Consider the following 23,307-nt stretch of genomic DNA (forward strand, 5'->3'; position numbering starts at 1 on the left):
CTTAAATAATAATTAGTTTTACCTGAACAGATGACACCAGCATCCTGACTGTGTCCACAGTTGTGTGTCCCATATTCTCTGTGCCGACACTGTGTAAGTGAAGCTTCATAGCCAGAACACGACACGTCATCAAGCCAGATCTGTCCAGTTCCTTTACCAAAGAAGGCTGTAATGGTAGCATTCAGTGCTGTTCCACAGTCCAACTCTCTACAGACCACATTGGCATCGTTTAAATCCCAATAATCATCACAGACAGTTCCCCAGATGCTGTTGTGGTAGACTTCAACTCTTCCAGAACATCGAGGTAATTCAATACCAGCTAACCTGATCTGACCTTGAAGAAGAATAAGAAACGTATATTAATATTTAACTTTGATTTAAAGACTTTTCCTTCTTCTAAAACATAAATGATGAGAGACAAGCAGTTTGAAGGCTTCATTCCCTCTTTAGCGAGCTGGTGATCTGACTATCAGTCCCAGATAGCACACAATGTTAAATCAACGTTGAATTATAGTTAGAATCGTTGATTTTTGGTTGAAGTCGACAAATGACGGTGGATCAGCCCCTAACGTGCATCAGCTGCTGGAAACTGTTGAGCAGGAGGAGCGGGGGGGGGGGGGGCGACTGAAACTGTTTACTCTAACATTAAATACACCTTTCTCCAACTTAATTTAAGTTTAACCAATTCAATATATTATAATCATCCAACTCAATTTGTTAATTTATTTTTAACAAATGTAATGTTTAAGATAACAGATTTAAGTCAGTCTTACTCAAATCATTTAGTTTACTTCAAAAACGGTAAATAAACTTGCAAAGCATTTTTCCAGTCATTTTGACCACTGAAAGCACTTTACACTAGAGTCACATTGACTTAATGCACAGATCAGTTGGGGTAAAGCACCCAGGGGTCACATTGACATGTGGCAGGAGGGAGCTGGAATTGAGCCGTCAACCTTCCGATCACCAGACAACTGCTCTACCCACAGAGCCACAGTGGCTAATGTGGTTAGCCTGAGTCATTGTGTCAGACGAGGGATACAAACATTAATTATTTCAAGTAAAGTAAAAGTGAATCCAGTGTGTTTCAGCACTGGTCCTGCAAGCCCTGCAAGTTTTAGGCATTTCCCTAATTCGGCACACATGATTTTAATTGATGTCTGATTAACGGGGTTTTGCTGAAATGAAAACATGCAGGTCAGTTTGCCTTGAGGACAAGGTTTGGGGAAGAACTCGTGATCTAAATGTTCAATCAGTGGAAGCTGGTTTTCACACCCCTCTCTCCCTCCACCACCAACCCCTCACCTGGGCCCATCTACCCCTCAATCTCCTCCCCCTTTCCACTCTCCTCCCCTCCTCCTTGGGCTCCAGGTGAAACAATTTTAATTTTAGGTGAGGGTTTTAAATTTTCACATTTTATTTTGTTTAAGATTTTTTTGGCTCTAGTGGCCTTTATTTGATAGTTAATTGACAAGAAAGGGGGCAATGAGAAAAGGGGGAAAATATGCAGCAAAGGTTGACAAGGCTGGGAATCAAGCCTGCGAGAGCTGCGTCAGGGACTGGGAGGCCTCCATGTGTGCAATCTGTGCAGTTTGTTGCACCCCTCATCACCCTCTTATCTCCCCCTACTCTCTCCCAAGGCTCCCCACACCCACCTGCTCGTCCCAGCCTTCCCCTCTTTACTCCCCCTCATCCCTTCTTCCCTCCCCCCATCCTTGAGCTTTGGGTCAGAACATTTTATTACTAAGTGGGGGTTAATCATGTTTCAAATTACGCACTACATGTTGAGAACATTGGGTTGTGATTCCTTTATGTACATTTTCTTACTTGTCTGTAAATATTATTACTGACTGTGCATAATGTGTTGACACAAAACATCTACAAGTCTCTACTAGGAGTTGTACAGTCCAACTCCCCCTTTTTACACTAGTGGTTTGTCCCAATCAAACAGCCATTTTGCTGCTGGCTTGTTTGCAACTGGCTTCTGAATTGAATTCTCCTCTGAGCAGTTTTATGGTAAGTTTTTCAATATTACTTTGATCTTAAATGTGTTTATTGAAAAATAAGGGCATTGTTTTGTGCCCATACTAATCCTGGTTATTTTGGGGCAAAACAGATATTTTTAATAATTGAGGTCATGTCTCATTTTGTATTATTTTCATCCTACCCACCACTCCAGGTCTAAGTATGAAGTCCTCCGAGATTTTGTGAGATTTGAGTTTTTAAAATAGGGCGGGGCCTATTGTTTGGTCTGGGAGAGCATGTGGTGGACAAGGAAGTGTAAGGCTGGCTGCTCCAGGTAGGCATTAAACTGTTGTGATAGTAATCACTTGTTTTTCATTTTTTATTATGATGTGCTTGGGGACGTGCTTAGATATGCTTCCATCAAGAAGTGCAGATGGTTGTTAATCATCCACAGATTCCATCCACATGAGGGAGAAAGGAAACACTTAAAACATGCAAGGCAGGTGAAACACTGAACTAAACCTGCTAATGACCAATTCAGTCTGTTGATTCTTGGGTTGGTAACTGGTTAAACTGATCTGGGCTATTATTACTTGTGTGGGATCTTTATCAGCATATAGACACTTTTAAAGAAATTTAATCAACTTATTTGGAAATATTTGTAGTTGATGGAAGATTGAACAAGCTATTTGATGGAAGTTTATTCTGTATAAATTATAAATAATTTTCCAACTACAGTATAAATCACCTTTTGCTCCATTTATCTGTCTCTGGTGTGTTAAATAAACCCTGAGTTTTATTTTTAGGTTTTCTGATAAACAGCCTTTATTTTAAATATTGATTCCCTCATTTTAACATGGGTGCAGAATCATAAATCCTACACTAGACTGCAGCTTGATAGGTAAATGTAGTTGTATACGTAAACATTAAGATAAATATTAATTTAACAGTGAGTGTACATGGGGAACTATATGGTTTGTATTTGTTCTCAGACCTGTAACCAGTACACTGTTTAATCTTTCAATGACTTTCAGAACTTTTCAAATGTTTATCATCTTTCTAACCGGCACCTTTCACACTTTATTTTGTGTTTTTCAGCCGTTGCTCTGCAGTTTGACTGAAAGCTGACTCTTGAGGACTGCAGTAAAACTGTTAAGAAGTGGCTTCATTACACGCCAGAATGAGAGGAAGACATCACAAGTAATCAAAGTGACGCCAAACAGAGTCAAACTGGGGTTACCACAACTAGTACTGTTTCCGTTCATACAGTACAAAGTTTAACCTCATGGACTCAGTTCTTCTGTGAACAATAGATTGTTATTCTGACAGTCAAAAAGGAGTCAAATATGTTTAAAGATCTGTCCCTCTTTTCTTAAATAAAATGTTATGTCAAAACCATGTTATTTTTACCCTTTTGTTCAGTTTACCCATGATCTGCCAATAATATAGTGTGTTTAAAACCAGTAGTGGTATGTTATGATATAGACCTATCAGACCTAAAAATGTACATAAATCCTTAGCTTTCAATATAAAATCAACCCAAATCTGCATGTAGAGCAACATTCAGATGAAGGTTGAATCAACATTGATTCCTAACTGATTAAATTTAGAATAAACACAAATATGCATGCAGATCCACGGTCAAATGAGTGTTGAATCAACTTTGATTCAATGTAGAATTAACATAAATCTGCATGGAGATCCACGTTCAGATTAAGGTTGAATCAGCATTGATTCCTGTTTCAGTGTACAATTAACACAAATATGCATGCAAATCAACAGTCAAATGAGTGGCGAATCAACTTTTATTCAATGTAGAATCAACATAACTCTGAATGCAGATCCACGTTCAGATAAAGTTTGAATCAACATTGATATGTCAGTTATGGTTGAAACCCTAATGTTGATTCAACATACAAGTCACCGACCACTTTCAATGTTGTTTCAGTGTCAGTGTTCAACATTGATTCAATGTTATTTCAATCATTCTGTGCTATCTGGGAGCCACTCAGAACTAACAGTAATCAGCTAGCCTCCATGCTATCAGGAAATTTTCATTCAGTAACTCAGGATTGTTTATTGCAATGGATCCTGTTTTTGCCTTCGAATGTTAAGTTTTATACTTGAATTTCTTTGGCAATGTTGAGAGGTTTTATTTAGACTTTTTTTGCGTTAGCCTTTTCAGAGCCTTCATATGTTTTCAGTCTGTTAAAGATAGTATTACAGATAGCAGTACAATTTGCACAATGCCCGATTTGTTTATTCTTGGAAAAAAGTATTAAAACAAGTTTTTGTCTAAATCAAGGTGAATTTATGGTTCTTTTTTCCACATAATGTAACTGGTTGTGCTTATGATTAAAAAATAATAATTATGTGATCGGCAGGAAAAAACCTGATCGGCACATCTCTAGTTGAAACCCTAATATTGATTCAACATACAAGTCACCGTCCATTTTCAATGTTGTTTCAATGTCAGCGTTCAACGTTGATTCAATGTTTCTGGCTGACATTGATTTAATGTTATTTCAATCATATCTGGGTTGGTACCTTGTCAGATTTTAATACCGCAGCACGGTCGCCACATGTCACACAGAGCGGCTTGGCTAGTAATGTGGGAATCGCCTACTGGTCCGGGATAAATCCATTCTCCTGTCTCTTCTCTGTTTCTTTCCCCTTTGCAAATAAACTTTCCAAAGACATATGAAGCTGAAGTTGGTTTACATTTCTAGCTTAAAGTAGCTAAAGGGCGATTCCACCTAATTTTTCATTACCTTCCGCATTTTTAATCGACCCTAGTTTAAAAACTACAACTCCTAGACACTTCAAACCTGGACTAAATTATTCTGCTCTAAGAGCAGAATATTTATAACCATGTTTGTGATTTGTGAAACCTTTTTTCTGACTTGTGAAAACTCAATAACGTTTGATTTTCACCATTTGTTGCATCTGGATCATACAAGATCTGCTCTAATTCCAAAAATACAACACCCAGACACTTCAAACCTACTCTAGTAGAAGAATATTTAAAACCATGTTTGGGATTTGTGAAACTTTTATCTGATTTGTGAAACTTCAGTAAAGGGCGATTTTACCATTTTTTTGTGTGTGGATCTCATCAGAATTGCTCAAGTTCCTAAAATCCAACTCATAGACTCTTCAAACTTGGACTGCATTATTCTGCTCTAAAGCAGAATATTTGAAACCATGTTTGGGATTTGTGAAACCTTTTTCTGATTTGTGAAACTTCACTAAAGATCAGATTACTATTCACACTTGTTCCATGCAGTTTTTTTTCAAATTCAATTCTAATTCAAAACCACTTTATCAATCCCAATGGGAAATGAAATGTTGTTGTAACTCATTATGTATGTAATGTATGTAAGTAGAACAGTTCTAGTGTGATCCAGATGCAAAAAAGTGGTAAAATCGCCCTTTACTGAAGTTTCACAAATCAGATAAAGGTTTCACAAATTCCAAACATGTTTTTAAATATTCTTCTAGTAGAGCAGAATAATCCAGTGCAGGTTTGAAGAGTCTAAGTGTTGTAGTTATTTAATTAGAGCAGATCTAATGTGATCCAGATGCAAAAAAAAAAAAAAATGGTGAAAATCTAACTTTATTGAGTTTTCACAAATCAGAAAAATGGTTTCACAAATCACAATCATGGTTCTAAATTATTCTGCTATTCTGCTCTTCCCGGTTTGAAGTGTCTAGGAGTTATTGTTAGGCTTGAGAAAGTTACATACTCCTTGGGGTCCTGCTGGAAATTAGCAGTGTGAGCAGTTCAGCAGAACTCTTCATGACCTTCTGTGCACCTTACCAATGTTTAGGGAATCAGGATTGGGCTTCCTGCCTCCCACAAGTGCTTTTCCGTTACAATACTTCCTCTGACCACTTAGTCTCTGCTTTTTCTTATATTTGACTGAACCTCTGCTGCCTGTAAACTTTTTATTGGTTGTTAATGGTTGTGAGGCGAAGCGCTGGTTGGTCAAGTATCAGACTAGATTACAACAGGAGCAGGAGCATTTGAATGACCCAGTTGGCTTACCTTCGTGATCATAGCTATAGAGGCCGTCATAAAATCCAGGACCTCTGAAACCCAGTTGTCTATCAGGTCCTAACAGCCTAATGATTCAGCTCACTACCAGAAATCATATGGGATTGTGGACATTCTCACATGAACCACTGTTGAGATACATGCTCTTCATTTTAATCTGTTCAGTTATTTTTGTTACATTGCAACCAAGTAGGGTTGTTTTTTATATTACATCTTTAGTACTTTTTAAAGGTAAATTTTTTGTGGTAATGAAAAACACCTTACGTGTAGTAGCTGTAATGTTGACTCCACTGCTCCTGATATTGTAAAACACAGAGAAGAGAGTGAATGTGTATGTGGTTCCAGGACTGAGAGATGACACTGTGTGGTTCACTGGTCCATCTCCATCTGGAGCTCTGATGAATGTCTCTCTGCCATTAAACTGGAGAACAAAGCTGATATTGTTGTTCACTTTATTCCACTGCAGAGTGATGCTGGTCTCATCTTGACTGGATGCTCTGAAGCCGTCTGCATTTTCAAGCTCTAAAAACACAATGAGGTTAGAAGAAAATTATAAAAGTTGGTTAGTCTGACATTGTACATTTGCCACTTTGTATTACCAAAATATTTTCAGCTATTTAATGCAAGATTGAACAAGACAGTTTTGTTTGAAACTTTCTTGGAATCAGAGGTAGATGAACTTCCTTATGATTCCCTGTACAGGTCAGGACATGTAACTGTAAACAACATGATCATTAAATTCTTTGCACAAAATCCTTCTAGGATGATGAGATTTCAGTTTGGTGAGTTTCAGAATGAGTTGTTTTAGGGCTTCTTGTAACTTTAAATCCAAATAGCCTACTACTGGCCCCCAACTCTACATTTACATTCGCTAGTAAAAACGCCTGCAAACAAATGCTCGATTTAACAACCATACACCTATGAAAAGCAGAAGTGGAGATTCCTGCACAACTAACAAGGAACTGTCTACTGTGGAACATGGGAATTCAGCTCTATATTTAAAATAATCCACTTCCTTTAAAATGGAAATTATGGATGTATGTACATTTCAATTGAGTGTCTAAATTGTCAAATTGACTTATTTTCCCTGAAGATTTGGTTGCTAAAGTTCAGCTTGACAACATAAAGAAATTGTACTTAAGTCCTTCTTAAAATCCTACTTGATGTAATAGAAATAAATGTACTATTATCCCAGTAGAGTAATTGAGCCAGAGTTCTGTTTTATAGCACAATCAAGTAGCTACTGAGTTTTTTTGAATGTAAATAGAAATGTAATTATTTTAGAAGTAGATGTAAATTTTACCTGAACAGATGACACCAGCATCCTGACTGTGTCCACAGTCGTGTTTCCCAAATCCTCTGTGCCCACACTGTGTAAGTGAAGTTTCATTGCCAGAACACGACACGTCATCAAGCCAGATCTGTCCTGTTCCTTGACCAAAGAAGGCTGTAATGGTAGCATTCACTGCTGTTCCACAGCCCAACTCTCTACAGACCACATTGGCATCGTTTAAGTCCCAAGAATTATCACAGACTGTTCCCCAGGTACTGTTGTGGTCGACTTCAACTCTTCCAGAACATCGAGGTAATCCAGCACCAGCTAACCTGATCTGACCTTGAAGAAGAAACATTGTATTATTTGGCTCGAATTTAAACAATATTACATCTTTTAAAACACAAGAAAATCCAGTTACTTTCAGCAAATGTATGATCAAAATTTTGACTCATAGATTGTATTTGCAAATCTGACTGTGTAGTTTTGAATTGAGTTTTGTAACCTTGTAAAATTAAATAGCTGGGAATTTATGCCTTTTGCATGTGTATGTGTACAAGTCACAAATCCATGTTTTATATGTTTTGTGCTTGTTTTGTGCAGTTGTTCATACATTTTGCTACCTTGTAACTAAAAGGTTTGATCTTCCCACGGTCTTAGGGCAACACTAAAGAGGAGTAAGGAAAATGTTACAGTCGAACATCTTGGAAGCGAAGCATCATCCTGTCAGACCAAATCTTGCAAAAGCACACGCAGGGTCAGAGCAACTGTGCTGGACCGCGCACAGAGTAAAAAAATCTCTTAGGAGACCCCATCTCTCAAGACCGCAAGAGGATTTAAGATCTCAAGATGGACTTAACGCTTGGTAGGAAGATTTATTGCAAGAGTCAAAACTGGCAAGTTGCATGGATGTTGACCAACTCAACACACAGGTCGTCCTTTGGAATCGACTCGGAACTGGACCAAGGAATTTTTTTTTTTTAATTTCCAGGATTAACACATTTCTTCACTTGAACAAATCACAGATGACCTTAGGCTCAATCTTTTAGCAGGTAATAAACATACTTATTATCAGGCCCACATTTTGTATTAAGTTTTTTTGTAATTGATCTTATGCAATATTCTCATCATCATAAAAAATAGTGAATAATCTTTAAATTTAGAGAAAATATCTGTAATTCTTCTACATAAGATGACACTCTGGAAATGGAGTTACTGAAATAAATGTTATAACACATTGAATAGCTTCTACTTTTCAAAACAAATCCATTTATTTCCTTGTGTTCATTGAAGTTTTGGATGTAAATAAAAATTAAATAATTTGAGCAAAACATTTTTCCCTTAAATAATAATTAGTTTTACCTGAACAGACGACACCAGCATCCTCCCAGTGTCCACAGTCATGTGTCCCATATTCTCTGTGCTGACACTGTGTAAGTGAAGTTTCATTGCCAGAACACGACACATCATCAAGCCAGATCTGTCCTGCTCCTTGACCAAAGAAGGCTGTACTGGTAGCGTACAATGCCGTTCCACAGGCCAACTCTCTACAGACCACATTGGCATCGTTTAAATCCCAATTATCATCACAGACTGTTCCCCAGATGCTGTTGTGGTAGACTTCAACTCTTCCAGAACATCGAGGTAATTCAATACCAGCTAACCTGATCTGACCTTGAAGAAGAAGAAACACTGTATTATTTGGTTTGGATTTAAACAATATTGCATCTTCTAAAACACAAGAAAATCTAGTTACTTTCAGCAACTCTATGATCAAAATTTCGACTCATAGATTGTATTTGTAAAACACACAGTATGGTTTACAACTGGGGCTGCACAGTGGCGCAGTTGGTAGAGCTGTTGCCTTGCAGCAAGAAGGTTCTGGGTTCGATTCCCGCCCCCAGTCTTTCTGCATGGAGTTTGCATGTTCTCCCTGTGCATGCGTGGGTTTTCTCCGGGTACTCCGGTTTCCTCCCGCACTCCAAAAACATGACTTCACATGAATTGACCTCTCCAAATTGCCCCTAGGTGTGAGTGTGTGTGTGCATGGTTGTGTGTCCTGTGTGTCTCTGTATTGCCCTGCGACAGACTGGCGACCTGTCCAGGGTGAACCCACCTCTCGCCCAGCACACTAGCTGGAGATAGTTACCAGCAACCCTCCCGTCCCCACTGAGGGACAAGGGTGTAAGAAAATGGATGGTTTACAACTGAGTTTTGTAACCTTGTAAAATTAAATAGCTGGACATGTATGCCTTTTGCGTGTATATGTGTACCAGTCAAAAATCCAAGTTTTATATGTTTTGTGCTTGTAAATAGAATTTGTAGTTGTAATGTTCTCATCATCAGAAAAAATAGTGAATAATCTTTAAATTTACAGAAAATACCAGTCTGGTAATTAGTTTTACCTGAACAGATGACACCAGCATCCTGACTGTGTCCACAGTTGTGTGTCCCAAATCCTCTGTGCCCACACTGTGTAAGTGAAGCTTCATTGCCAGAACACGACACGTCATCAAGCCAGATCTGTCCTGTTCCTTGACCAAAGAAGGCTGTACTGGTAGCTTTCACTGCTGTTCCACAGTCCAACTCTCTACAGACCACATTGGCATCGTTTAAATCCCAATAATCATCACAGACTGTTCCCCAGATGCTGTTGTGGTAGACTTCAACTCTTCCAGAACATCGAGGTAATCCAACACCAGCTAACCTGATCTGACCTTGAAGCAGAAGAAGAAACATATATTAATATTTAACTTTGATTTAAAGACTTTTGGTTCTTCTAAAACACAAAAAAATCCAGTCACTTTCTGCTAGTGTACGTTCACAGATTCCACTCATGTCCTTATAAATCAGACTGCATTAGTTTCCTGGTCATATGAACAAATAGACTTCAGATCATAAATTGTATTGCTATGCTGGACTAGTGAGAAACTTTAAAATGAAAGTTTTATGCCAAGAAGGACACGGATAGAGAAGTGACTTGAGCACAATTTCCTAATATGTTCTGGAGTGAACCTTCATGTGAAGTCCATATCTTTCATTGTTAACATCAACATTAAAAATCTTTTCATGTTCTCTACTCTGCTCCTGAAGGTTTACCCCAAATGTGTGCTTACTGTGGCGAATGCTTCCCTTCACAGTAGCAAAGATATATCTACAATTTTGAGAGTAGGTGTGAAGCACAGGGTCCCTCTCTATGCAGATGATCTCCTGCTTTATGTCTCCATCCCAACCAAATCGCTTCCTTCTGCTCTAGTGTTGGTTAAACATTTCTACAGTGTTTAGGCGTCACTTTGCCAAACTTTCACATCTATTACTCGGTATTTAACTTGAGAAATCTTGTACTCCTTTGTATCCTGCTGGAAATGAGAAGTGTGAGCAGTTCAGCAGAACTCTTCATGACCTTCTGTGCACCTTACCAATGTTTAGGGAATCAGGATTGGGCTTCCTGGCTCCCACAAGTGCTTTTCTCTTACAATACTTCCTCTGACCTTAGTCTCTGACTTTTCTTATCTTTGACTGAACCTCTGTTGCAGTGGTCCGCAACCTTTTTATTAGCGTGGACCGGACCGGACCGGTCAAGACTTGGCAAGTTTGCTGCGGCCCTAGGGTTTGGGTGAGATACGGCTACGGCTTCTAAAGCCCTTTGTTCCAACTACTGCTTCCACATCGTCATCCGTGTTTGATTATTCTAAATTCACGTATGGTATGTTGGGGGTTTTACTGAATTTTCTTCTGGAATTGGGATATTCTTGAGTGGAATCGGTTCGTGTGTGGCGTGTTCCTCCTGCAGTGTGGCTGGACACACGGACCGATCGAATCTGTTGTACTTTTTTTTGGCTCTTGTTGTGTGTGTGGTGACAGAGGTTTGGAAAATTGGCAGACCAGTGTGTACCAGACTTAAGACTCACAAGTTCCACTCTTCTCTTCTCGACAATTGCCGTAACACTCTCTGACTCTGGTCGCTATATCCCTTCAAAATAAGATAGAAAGGCACCAGGAACAATTTACTTTTGTGAAAATTTTAACTCACGATAACGACTAATTGGAGCCCTAAGCTTATTTCTCTACAACGAGACGGTCCCATCTGTGAGTGATGAGAGATGAGGCAATTTTTTTTTTTTCAAAAATGTATTTATGCTTTAACATGAGGTACAGTATAAAGGCAGGGCAGTAGTTACATAGTTAGCATTGTACCATTAACATACAAACATAATTGGGCTAGAACACACCCAATTATACACACATATACATGAGATGCATGAAATGGATCTATGTAAATTTCTTTCCCTCAACCCATACAAATACACAAAGACAAGAAAACAAGAAATTTTTTTGTTTTAATTCAGGTGCTAGGGGATACTTCTGTCAAAAGATCCGTCAAGCTTAACTCAAAAAAGATGAAAGTAAAAGAGATAATAATAATAATAATAATAATAATAATAATAATAATAATAAAAATGATAATAATAATAATAAACACCAGCTACGTACGTACCACCTTACCAGTCTGGAATATTAGGGAAATTAATCTTTCTAAGGGTTCTTAGCAAGGGGCTCCACAGACCCAAAAATCTCATAGAAGAGCCTCTTAAACTTAAACGGATTTTCTCAAGTTTAATGAATTACAGTGCATCTCGAAGCAAATGTGTATATGATGGAGGTTGAGGTGACTTCCATTTCATTATAATCACTTTCCGCACCAAAAATGTCAAGAAAGCCAAGGAGGATTTCTGACAGGAGGACAGGGTGGACTGTGGAGGTGCAACTCCAAACAAAGCAGTCAAGGGGTCAAGCTCCAATTTCTTGTCGAAAATGTCCGACAGAATAGCAAAAACTTTGGACCAATAATTAAAAAGCCGAGGGCAAAGCCAGATAGTGTGGATCAAATTAGCTGGAGAATGTTGGCAGCTATCACAGGCAGGATAAACGTTGGTATAAAACTTAGCCAGATGTGCTTTAGTATAATAAGTGCGATACACAAGTTTGCATTGAATTAGATTATGTCTGGCACAAATAGAGGACTTATGCACTAATGACAGGATTTGTGTCCAAAGATCCTCTGAAATGGCCTGTCCAAGGTCTTCCTCCCAAAGTGCTCTAAAGGAATTAAAGGTTTGTGGACGTAGAAGTGTGATTTGATTGTAAATAAAAGATATAGCCACTTTCAGTTTGACAGGAGGTTTTAGAAAAATATCTAAGGGTGACTCCCTGGGAAGGTTGGGAAAATTTGAATAGGTAGAGAGGACAAAGCTGCGCACTTGCAAGTATCTAAAAAATTGGTGGCGCGGGATATGAAACTTCTCAGAGATTTGTTGGAACGAGGCAAAAGTATTATCAAGTTACATATCATGAAAAGTTGAAATTGCTAGTTTCTGCCACGACAAGAAAATACCATCTGAGAGAGACGGCGGAAAGGTATGATTTGAAGCTATAGGAGCATAGACAGAAAGAGATTGCAAGCCAAACTGCCGTCTAAATTGCATCCACAGCCTTAAGGACGCATCGACTATTTTATTAGAAGTATAAGGTTTAGTTGAAGGCCTTTTATAGGCTCATGTAATTTTTTTTACACGTTTGCTGCTTAATCAGCAGACAGTACATCAACAATGTGAATATAATTCTTCAGACCACCTCCGAAATCAAAGCACAGTTGAACAGGTTATACACATTACGTTAGGGTCAGGCTGCATGTCCTTTATTAGCAGGATTCAATTATTGTGGAGAGAACGCTACGTTCGTGAAAAAACATTGCTATCTTAAAACATTTCTTGAAATGAGACACATTTTTTCTTGTTCTCTTTATTGAAGTTCAAAACAAAATGTACACATTGTACAACAGCTGAGAATCAGAAGAATTAAAAGAAGTAGCCCACACTTAGGTTTGATTTGGAACATGATAGGGTGACGGTGACGTCATCGGCCAAAATTATAACTTTGAATATCTCAGAAACCAAAACTGCACAAACGAAAATTTTAACGGCACAAACCTGCACAAACGGAGCACTAACGAACTAGCCCACTTTGGTTTGTTTTGGAGCATATGGGGGGATGATGACGTCATCAGCCAAAATTATAACTTTGAATATCTCAGAAACCAAAACTGCACAAACGAAAATTTTAACGGCACAAACCTGCACAAACGGAGCACTAACGAATTAGCCCACTTTGGTTTGTTTTGGAGCGATATGGGGGGATGGTGAACTCTAGATGACCTAAAAAATAATGTTTAATATCTCAGAAACCAAAACTGCACAAACGAAAATTTTAACGGCACAAACCTGCACAAACAGCGCACTAACGAACTAGCCCACTTTGGTTTGTTTTGGAGCATATGGGGGGATGATGACGTCATCGGCCAAAATTATAACTTTTAATATCTCAAAGACGAAAGCTGCACAAACGAAAATTTTAACGGCACAAACCTGCACAAACAGAGCACTAACGAACTAGCCCACTTTGGTTTGTTTTGGAGAGATATGGGGGGATGGTGAACTCTAGATGACCTAAAAAATAATGTTTAATATCTCAGAAACCTAAACTGCACAAACGAAAATTTTAACGGCACAAACCTGCACAAACGGAGCACTAACCATTCAGACTATTTGCTGGATTTTTTGACGTGGGTGGGGTGTCAGCTTCACGCAGGGAAATTACCTAGCTGCAGTTATAATTTACTGCTTTTCAGGTTTGCCAGTTAAACTACTCCCCCTGTCCTAGATTTCACAAAGTGTTACAACCATCCCCTTACATACACCTAAGAACATTTTCATTTTAATAATTTTACAGAATGCCTAGGCAGTGGATACGAAAGACTAATAGAGGTGTGCCTGCAGATGTTTTAAAAAAGGCATCTGATGAGGTCACAAAGAAGAGCAAGTCAGTCAGATCAGTTGCGAAGGCGCATGGGATCTGCCATGTAACACTGAGCAGATACTGCAAATCACTGCAGAAGCTGAGAGAACAGGGGTCCAGTGATCTTCCCAGTGTAGGTTATTGGAGCAGCAACAAAGTCTTCTCTGAGGTGCAGGAGGAAGTGTTGGCTGACTATTTGACTCAGGCAGCAGACCTGTATTATGGACTGACTCCACTTGAGGTAAGCATATGACAGGTTAGTCACTGGAGACCAGAGAAGAATTGAATACCAGCGTAGGTGCTAGACAAATTTAAAAACTTTTTGTGTCTATGTATTCTGATTTTCTATTCCTCTTTCTTTTAGGTCAGAAAGTTTGCATATCAGCTGGCAGTAACATATAACATCAAACACCCACAAACATGGGATGAGAAGCAGATGGCAGGGCCTGACTGCCATCTGCAGTCAGGCCTAAGGAGTCCTGAGGCAACCAGGACTCCTTATTGAGTCCTGGTTGCCTCAGGACTCAATAAGGAGTCCTGAGGCAACCAGCCTTACACGGGCCACAAGTTTTAACCGCCAAAATGTGGAACGTTTCTTCAACAGCCTTGGACAGGTCATTGAGAGATACAACTTCGACGGGAGCGATATATGGAATGTAGATGAAACTGGTGTAACAACAGTCCAATCACCAGACCGTGTTGTTGCTCGTCGTGGTGTCAAGCAGGTGGGTGCGATGACATCAGGTGAGAGAGGTGTGCTCGTGTCAGTAGCATGCGCTGTGCAAGCGCTGGGAAATGCAATTCCTCCCTTCTTTGTATTCCCCCGTAAACGTTACAAGGAACTCTTCATTCAGAGTGGGCCAACAGGGAGTGCAGGAAGTGGTAACGCCTCAGGATGGATGCAAGAGGAAGACTTCCTCTTATTCCTTGCTCATTTTGCAAAACACACAAAGGTCAGCCCAGAGAAAAAGGTTTTACTTTTGCTGGATAATCACTGTTCACATATATCTGTTAAAGCTATTGATTTCTGCAAAGAAAAAGGAATAGTGCTACTTACCTCCCCCCCCCTCCCTTGTAGCCATAAACTTCAGCCACTGGATCGCAGTGTCTACGGCCCATTTAAGAAAATTGTGAAAAACCGCAAGTGATGCCTGGATGAAGATGAATCCTGCCAAGACGATGACGATATTCCAAGTATTGTGAAGACCGCTCTGCCTGCAGCAGGAACACCGAAAAACATTCAAGCCGGTTTCCAATCCACAGGTATTTGGCCCTTCAATCCTGACATTTTTGAGGAGTGTGACTATGCACCCTCACAAGTCACTGACCGTCCCGACCCAGGTACATCACTGACATCTGGAGCTTTCCAGCCACAGTCTCCACCAACTCATCTGGGGATAGCCTCCTCTCCTCCAACTCACCTGGGGATTGCCTCCTCTCCTCACCTGGGGACAGCCTCCTCTCCTCCAACTCACCTGGAGACTACTACTTCTGGTTCCTCTGCAGTTAATGATGTGAACATGTCCTGTGCTCCAGATGAGCCAAGCACCTCGGGGGTGTCTCCTGGTCAGGCATTCAATCCTTTGGCTATGCGGCCATTTCCAAAAGCAGGGCCAAGGAAAACAACTGGCAGGATCAGGAAGAAAAGGAAATCTGAAATAGTTTGGATTTTAGGCCCTTTGGATTTTAGGCCCTGTTCAAGATGTCATATGAGAATCACAAGCAAAATTTTGAGTCATAAACAAACTTAGAATAGCAAGAAACGATTTCTGACAAGCGCAAATAAGTTTGTTTTGCAAAAAAGAAAGTTAACTTTATGAGTCAAAAATGTGTGATTTAAATTTTTTAAAAAGTTTTTTTTAAGCAAATATCAGTAGGCTTTTCTCATGGTGACATGCATTAACAATTCAATATTTGCTTTTGTTTTTTTTCTGCAGTTCCACGTTAAAGTTTGATTCAGCTCTGCTTTCCTGAATGGACTGTCTTAATTTCCACTGCAGCAAACAGGCAGCTCTTTTTGTAGATTACAGTCCACTAAAAGGTTGCATTGTGCCCTTGTTTATATTTTTAATAGTGTAATTCTGTAAAGAGTAAATATGTCTGGTGGTCCAGCTTTGATTTACATATCTTGCTAAATTGCGGGTTTGAATATCGCAATACTTTCCTATAACAAAATAGACCTGCAGAAAGAAATTACTAATAAAATATCTTACATGTGCATAGTGTTATGCTCTATATGGAGATGTTCGTTAGCTTTGATTGTATATGTGACATTTTTGTAATTTATCATTGTTTATTAAACTCTGAAAGCTGAGTGGCTTTGTTAATATTCTGTCCTAGAATGCGGTTAGATTGCCCTTTTTTTGTTGTTGAGCACCTGCCCCTTTAGTAGCCTCTGCACGGTCCTGCTAAAACCATACTACTGCGAAAGACTGAATTGTCTGCTCTTTGTGTGGGAAATATCGGAGTGTTTATTTTTTGTGGCGTTGTTGTCAGTTATGGCAACGAGTCTGCTTGTAGCTGCGCTGATACAGAGAGCAAGAGAGACGTGGTTTTGAGTTAATAAGAATAATAATAATACATTTTATTTGTAGGCGCCTTTCTGGACACCCAAGGTCACCTTGACATAAAAACAAGCAAATTATAAAACAACACAAACAAGATTTATAAGATAGTACAAATATAATTAAAGATTGTATGCTAGTTCAAACAAATGGGTTTTGAGTTTGGACTTAAAATATTGCAAAGACTCGATGCTCCGGAGATCAGGTGGGAGTGAGTTCCAGAGTTTGGGAGCAGAGCGGCTGAATGCTCTGCTCCCCATAGTGACAAGACGAGCAGGGGGGACGGTGAGATGGACAGAAGAAGATCTGAGGGAGCGGGTGGGTGTGGCAATGTGAAGTAAGTCAGAGAGATATGAAGGTGTGAGGTTGTGAACTACTTTAAAAGTTAGAAGAAGTATTTTATAGTTGATGCGATATGTGATTGGAAGCCAATGGAGCTGTTGTAAAATAGGTGTGATGTGATGAATTAAAGGGGTCTGTGTAATGATACGAGCAGCTGAATTTTGAACCAATTGTAATTTATGCAGAGTTTTCTGTGGCAGACCAAAAAGTAGAGAATTACAATAGTCTAAACGAGATGTGACCAAACTGTGGACCAGAACAGCAGTAGAGTGCGGAGTGAGAAAAGGACAGAGACGGCGAATATTTCGGAGATGAAAATAAGCTGACCGAGTGATATTATTGACATGGGAGGCAAAAGAGAGGGTGCTATTGAGGACGACACCCAGACTCTTAACCTGAGGGGAGGGAAAAATGGAGGAGTTATCAACTGAGATGGAGAAATTATCAAGTTTACTTAGTATTGAATTAGTACCAATTAAGAGAAGTTCAGTTTTAACGATTTTTCCCTTTGCTTTGGAGCACATCACGAAATTTATAATATCTATGTCCAAGTTTGATTGCGTTAACGGAATTATTCTACGGCGGGAGCGCGGCTATGGATGGCATGTAAAAGGAATAGCCTTTTTGCCCTCCAGCACTGTCCGCATGCGCAAAATTTTCTCATGGGGTCTAGATTTGTAAATTTGATTATAATTAAGTCATTGCCTCAATAGCTATGAATCTCACGCACGTCACTGCTGCATCCAACAGCTTTACTCAACCCAGTTAGTTTGGAGGAAAAACTGTAAAAAGGTCTTTACGTTTTTGCTGGTTTGCTGCCATGATTCCAACACACGCCTGAGTAGCAGGTCTCCGTCACTGCCACACAGGTGTAAACCCAGCGCGAGCGTCGTATCGCTCATGCTGTGTTTAAAGGCAGCTCGGAAAAACAGGTTACAAAGTGTTAACAACGGCTTATACAGTTTTAACTGCAGAAAACTGTGACAGGGGACACAGAAAAGTGCAGAAGCCCCTACTGTATCAAATTGACATAGGAATAACAGAAACTTGGTCAATCTAAGGTAAAAACCCCAGCGCATACATCGTTGTTTTTTTCATTCATCCATACCGCTTCCACTGCAATGGCATGGCGCCCCCCTAGGGGGCGCGCCCCACAGTTTGGGAACCTCTGATTTAGGGAATCAGGATTGGGCTTCCTGCCTCCCACAAGTGCTTTTCTGTTACAATACTACCCTCTGACCTCTTAGTCTCTGATTTTTCTTATGTTTGACTGAACCTCTGCTGCCTGTAAACTTTTTATTGGTTGTTAATGGTTGTGAGGCGAAGTGCTGGTTGGTCATGTATCAGACTAGATTACAACAGGAGCAGGAGCATTTGAATGACCCAGTTGGCTTACCTTCGTGATCATAGCTATAGAAGCCGTCATAAAATCCAGGACCTCTGAAACCCAGTTGTCTATCAGGTCCTAACAGCCTAATGATTCAGCTCACTACCAGAAATCATATGGGATTGTGGACATTCTCACATGAACCACTGTTGAGATACATGCTCTTCATTTTAATCTGTTCAGTTATTTTTGTTACATTGCAACCAAGTAGGGTTGTTTTTTATATTACATCTTTAGTACTTTTTAAAGGTAAATTTTTTGTGGTAATGAAAAACACCTTACGTGTAGTAGCTGTAATGTTGACTCCACTGCTCCTGATATTGTAAAACACAGAGAAGAGAGTGAATGTGTACTTGGTTCCAGGACTGAGAGATGACACTGTGTGGTTCACTGGTCCATCTCCATCTGGAGCTCTGATGAATGTCTCTCTGCCATTAAACTGGAGAACAAAGCTGATATTGTTGTTCACTTTATTCCACTGCAGAGTGATGCTGCTCTCATCTTGACTGGATGCTCTGAAGCCGTCTGCATTTTCAAGCTCTAAAAACACAATGAGGTTAGAAGAAAATTATAAAAGTTGGTTAGTCTGACATTGTACATTTGCCACTTTGTATTACCAAAATATTTTCAGCTATTTAATGCAAGATTGAACAAGACAGTTTTGTTTTAAACTTTCTTTGAGTCAGAGGTAGATAAACTTCCTTATGATTCCCTGTACAAGTTAGGACATGTCTATGGCTGTAAACAACATGATCATTAAATTCTTTGCACAAAATCCTTCTTGGATGATGAGATTTCAGTTTGGTGAGTTTCAGAATGAGTTGTTTTAGGGCTTCTTGTAACTTTAAATCCAAATAGCCTACTACTGGCCCCCAACTCTACATTTACATTCGCTAGTAAAAACGCCTGCAAACAAATGCTCGATTATACAACCATACACCTATGAATAGCAGAAGTGGAGACTCCTGCACAACTAACAATGAAGTGTATACTGTGGAACATGGGAATTCAACACTACATTTAAAGAATCCACTTCCTTTAAAATGGAGATTATGGATGTATGTACACTGCTCAAAAAAATAAAGGGAACACTTAAACAACACAATATAACTCCAAGTAAATCAAACTTCTGTGAAATCAAACTGTCCACTTAGGAAGCAACACAGATTGACAATCAATTTCCCCTGTTGTTGTGCAAATGGAATAGACAACAGATGGAAATTATTGGCAATTAGCAAGACACACTCAATAAAGGAGTGGTTCTGCAGGTGGGGACCACAGACCACTTCTCAGTACCTATGCTGTCTGGCTGATGTTTTGGTCAGTTTTGAATGTTGGTGGTGCTTTCACACTCGTGGTAGCGTGAGACTGACTCTACAACCCACACAAGTGGCTCAGGTAGTGCAGCTCATCCAGGATGGCACATCAATGCGAGCTGTGGCAAGAAGGTTTGCTGTGTCTGTCAGCATAGTGTCCAGAGGCTGGAGGCGCTACCAGGAGACAGGCCAGTACACCAGGAGACGTGGAGGAGGCCGTAGGAGGGCAACAACCCAGCAGCAGGACTGTTACCTCCGCCTTTGTGCAAGCAGGAGGAGCACTGCCAGAGCCCAGCAAAATGACCTCCAGCAGGCCACAAATGTGCATGTGTCTGCACAAACTGTTAGAAACCGACTCCATGAGGATGGTATGAGGGCCCGACGTCCACAGATGGGGGTTGTGCTCACAGCCCAACACCGTGCAGGACGCTTGGCATTTGCCAGAGAACACCAGGATTGGCAAATTCGCCACTGGCGCCTTGTGCTCTTCACAGATGAAAGCAGGTTTACACTGAGCACATGTGACAGACATGACAGAGTCTGGAGACGCCGTGGAGAGCGGTCTGCTGCCTGCAACATCCTTCAGCATGACCGGTTTGGCAGTGGGTCAGTAATGGTGTGGGGTGGCATTTCTTTGGAGGGCCGCACAGCCCTCTATGTGCTCACCAGAGGTAGCCTGACTGCCATTAGGTACCAAGATGAGATCCTCAGACCCCTTTGTGAGACCATATGCTGGTGCGGTTGGCCCTGGGTTCCTCCTAATGCAGGACAATGCTAGACCTCACGTGGCTGGAGTGTGTCAGCAGTTCCTGCAAGATGAAGGCATTGAAGCTATGGACTGGCCCGCCCGTTCCCCAGACCTGAATCCGATTGAGCACATCTGGGACATCATGTCTCGCTCCATCCACCAACGTCACGTTGCACCACAGACTGTCCAGGAGTTGGCAGATGCTTTAGCCCAGGTCTGGGAGGAGATCCCTCAGGAAACCATCCGCCACCTCATCAGGAGCATGCCCAGGCGTTGTAGGGAGGTCATACAGGCACGTGGAGGCCACACACAATACTGAGGCTCATTTTGACTTGTTTTAAGGACATTACATTAAAGTTGGATCAGCCTGTAGTGTGTTTTTTCACTTTAATTTTGTGTGTGGCTCCAAATCCAGGCCTCCATTGGTTAATACATTTGATTTCCATTGATGATTTTTGTGTGATTTTGTTGTCAGCACATTCAACTTTGTACAGGACAAAGTATTCAATGATAATATTTCATTCATTCAGATCTAGGATGTGTTAGAGTGTTCCCTTTATTTTTTTGAGCAGTGTACATTTCAAATGAGTGTCTAAATTGTCGAATTGACTTATTTTCCCTGAAGATTTAGTTGCTAATGTTCAGTTTGACAACACAAAGAAATTGTAATTATTTAAGTCCTTCTTGAAATCCTACTTGATGTAATAGAAATAAATGTACTATTATCCCAGTAGAGTAATTGAGCCAGAGTTCTGTTTTATAGCACAATCAAGTAGCTACTGAGTTTTTTTGAATGTAAATAGAAATGTAATTATTTTAGAAGTAGATGTAAATTTTACCTGAACAGATGACACCAGCATCCTGACTGTGTCCACAATTGTGTACCCCAAATCCCCCGTGCCGACACTGTGTAAGTGAAGTTTCATTGCCAGAACACGACACATCATCAAGCCAGATCTGTCCAGTTCCTTGACCAAAGAAGGCTGTAATGGTAGCATTCACTGCTGTTCCACAGCCCAACTCTCTACAGACCACATTGGCATCGTTTAAATCCCAAAAATTATCACAGACTGTTCCCCAGGTACTGTTGTGGTAAACTTCAACTCTTCCAGAACATCGAGGTAATCCAGCACCAGCTAACTTGATCTGACCTTGAAGGAAAAAAAAAACACTGTATTATTTGGTTTGGATTTAAACAATATTGCATCTTCTAAAACACAAGAAAATCCAGTTACTTTCAGCAAATGTATGATCAAAATTTTGACTCATAGATTGTATTTGTAAAACAGACAGTATGGTTTACAATTTAGTTTTGTAACCTTGTAAAATTAAATAGCTGGGAATTTATGCCTTTTGCATGTGTATGTGTACAAGTCACAAATAGATTTATTGCAAGAGTCATGACTGGCAAGTTGCATGGATGTTGACCAACTTAACACACAGGTCGTCCTTTGGAATCGACTCCGAACTGGACCAAGGAAATTTTTTTTTTAAATTTCCAGGATTAACACATTTCTTCACTTGAACAAATCACCGAAGACCTTAGGCTCAATCTTTTAGCAGGTAATAAACATACTTATTATTATGTCCACATTTTGTATTAAGTTTTTTTTTGTAATTGATCTAATGCAATATTCTCATGATCATCATAAAACATAGTGAATAATCTTTACATTTAAAGAAAATATCTGTAATTCTTCTACATAAGATGACACTCTGGAAATTAAGTTACTGACAAAAATGTTATTTCAATCTGGAGAGACTCGAACAGAGAAAGAAAGCGATTAATAGAGTTTAATGACAAAATGAACATGAAAATAAAGTCTTTGGCGTTCAGGCCCCGGCCGGGGACGTCGAGCTGGGAGCCGGGAGCAGAAGGTGGAGATGGGGCGGAGGTGGGTCAATCGCAGCTGGTGAGCAGAGGAGGCCATGGGTTTGGCCTCCTCTGCCAAACCCGGCATTGTTTGGGCTCCTTTTGAACTGGAGCCCAAACAATGATTGGCTGGAGCGAGGCTTGGACCGGAGCTGCTAGGTCCAGGTTGCAGAGAGGGAGGCGCTGATTGATGAGGCAAGTGCAACTAGAGTCTTCCAGACTGAACTTTTCTCAGTACTCCATAACAAATTGAATAGTTTCTAATTTTCAAACCAAATCCATTTATTTCCTCTTGTTCATTGAAGTTTTGGATGTAAATAAAAATTAAATCATTTGAGCAAAACATTTTTCCTTTAAATAATTAGTTTTACCTGAACAGACGACACCAGCATCCTCCCAGTGTACACAGTCATGTATCCCATATTCTCTGTGCTGACACTGTGTAAGTGAAGTTTCATAGCCAGAACACGACACGTCATCAAGCCAGATCTGTCCAGATCCTGGACCAAAGAAGGCTGTACTGGTAGTGTACAGTGCTGTTCCACAGTCCAGCTCTCTACAGACCACAATGGCATCGTTTAAATCCCAATAATCATCACAGACTGTTCCCCAGATGCTGTTGTGGTAGACTTCAACTCTTCCAGAACATCGAGGTAATCCAGCACCAGCTAACCTGATCTGACCTTGAAGCAGAAGAAGAAACATATATTAATATTTAACTGTGATTTAAAGACTTTTGGTTCTTCTAAAACACAAAAAAATCCAGTCACTTTCTGCTAGTGTACGTTCACAGATTCCACTCATGTCCTTATAAATCAGACTGCATTAGTCTCCTGGTCATATGAACAAATAAACTTCAGATCATAAATTGTATTGCTATGCTGGACTAGTGAGAAACTTTAAAATGAAAGTTTTATGCCAAGAAGG

General features: G+C 40.0%; 1 protein-coding gene across 1 annotated transcript in view; it reads right to left on the bottom strand.

Moving 5' to 3' along the window:
* LOC103480537 (scavenger receptor cysteine-rich type 1 protein M160-like) overlaps positions 1–23,184 on the bottom strand; it is an 80,042-nt gene extending 56,858 nt beyond the window's left edge. Inside the window, exons 1-9 of the mRNA XM_081599967.1 lie at positions 23,166–23,184; positions 22,752–23,063; positions 21,347–21,658; positions 18,726–18,983; positions 9,701–10,012; positions 8,658–8,969; positions 7,326–7,637; positions 6,287–6,544; positions 23–334 (exon numbers count right to left, since the gene is read on the bottom strand). Coding sequence (XP_081456093.1) covers positions 23–334; positions 6,287–6,544; positions 7,326–7,637; positions 8,658–8,969; positions 9,701–10,012; positions 18,726–18,983; positions 21,347–21,658; positions 22,752–23,063; positions 23,166–23,184 — 2,407 coding nt within the window. The remainder of the gene's footprint in view (positions 1–22; positions 335–6,286; positions 6,545–7,325; positions 7,638–8,657; positions 8,970–9,700; positions 10,013–18,725; positions 18,984–21,346; positions 21,659–22,751; positions 23,064–23,165) is intronic.
* Between the last annotated feature and the right edge of the window lie 123 nt (positions 23,185–23,307).

Source organism: Poecilia reticulata, chromosome 18 (assembly GCF_904066995.2).
Source record: "Poecilia reticulata chromosome 18, P_reticulata-male-v2, whole genome shotgun sequence".
NCBI lineage: Eukaryota > Metazoa > Chordata > Actinopteri > Cyprinodontiformes > Poeciliidae > Poecilia > Poecilia reticulata.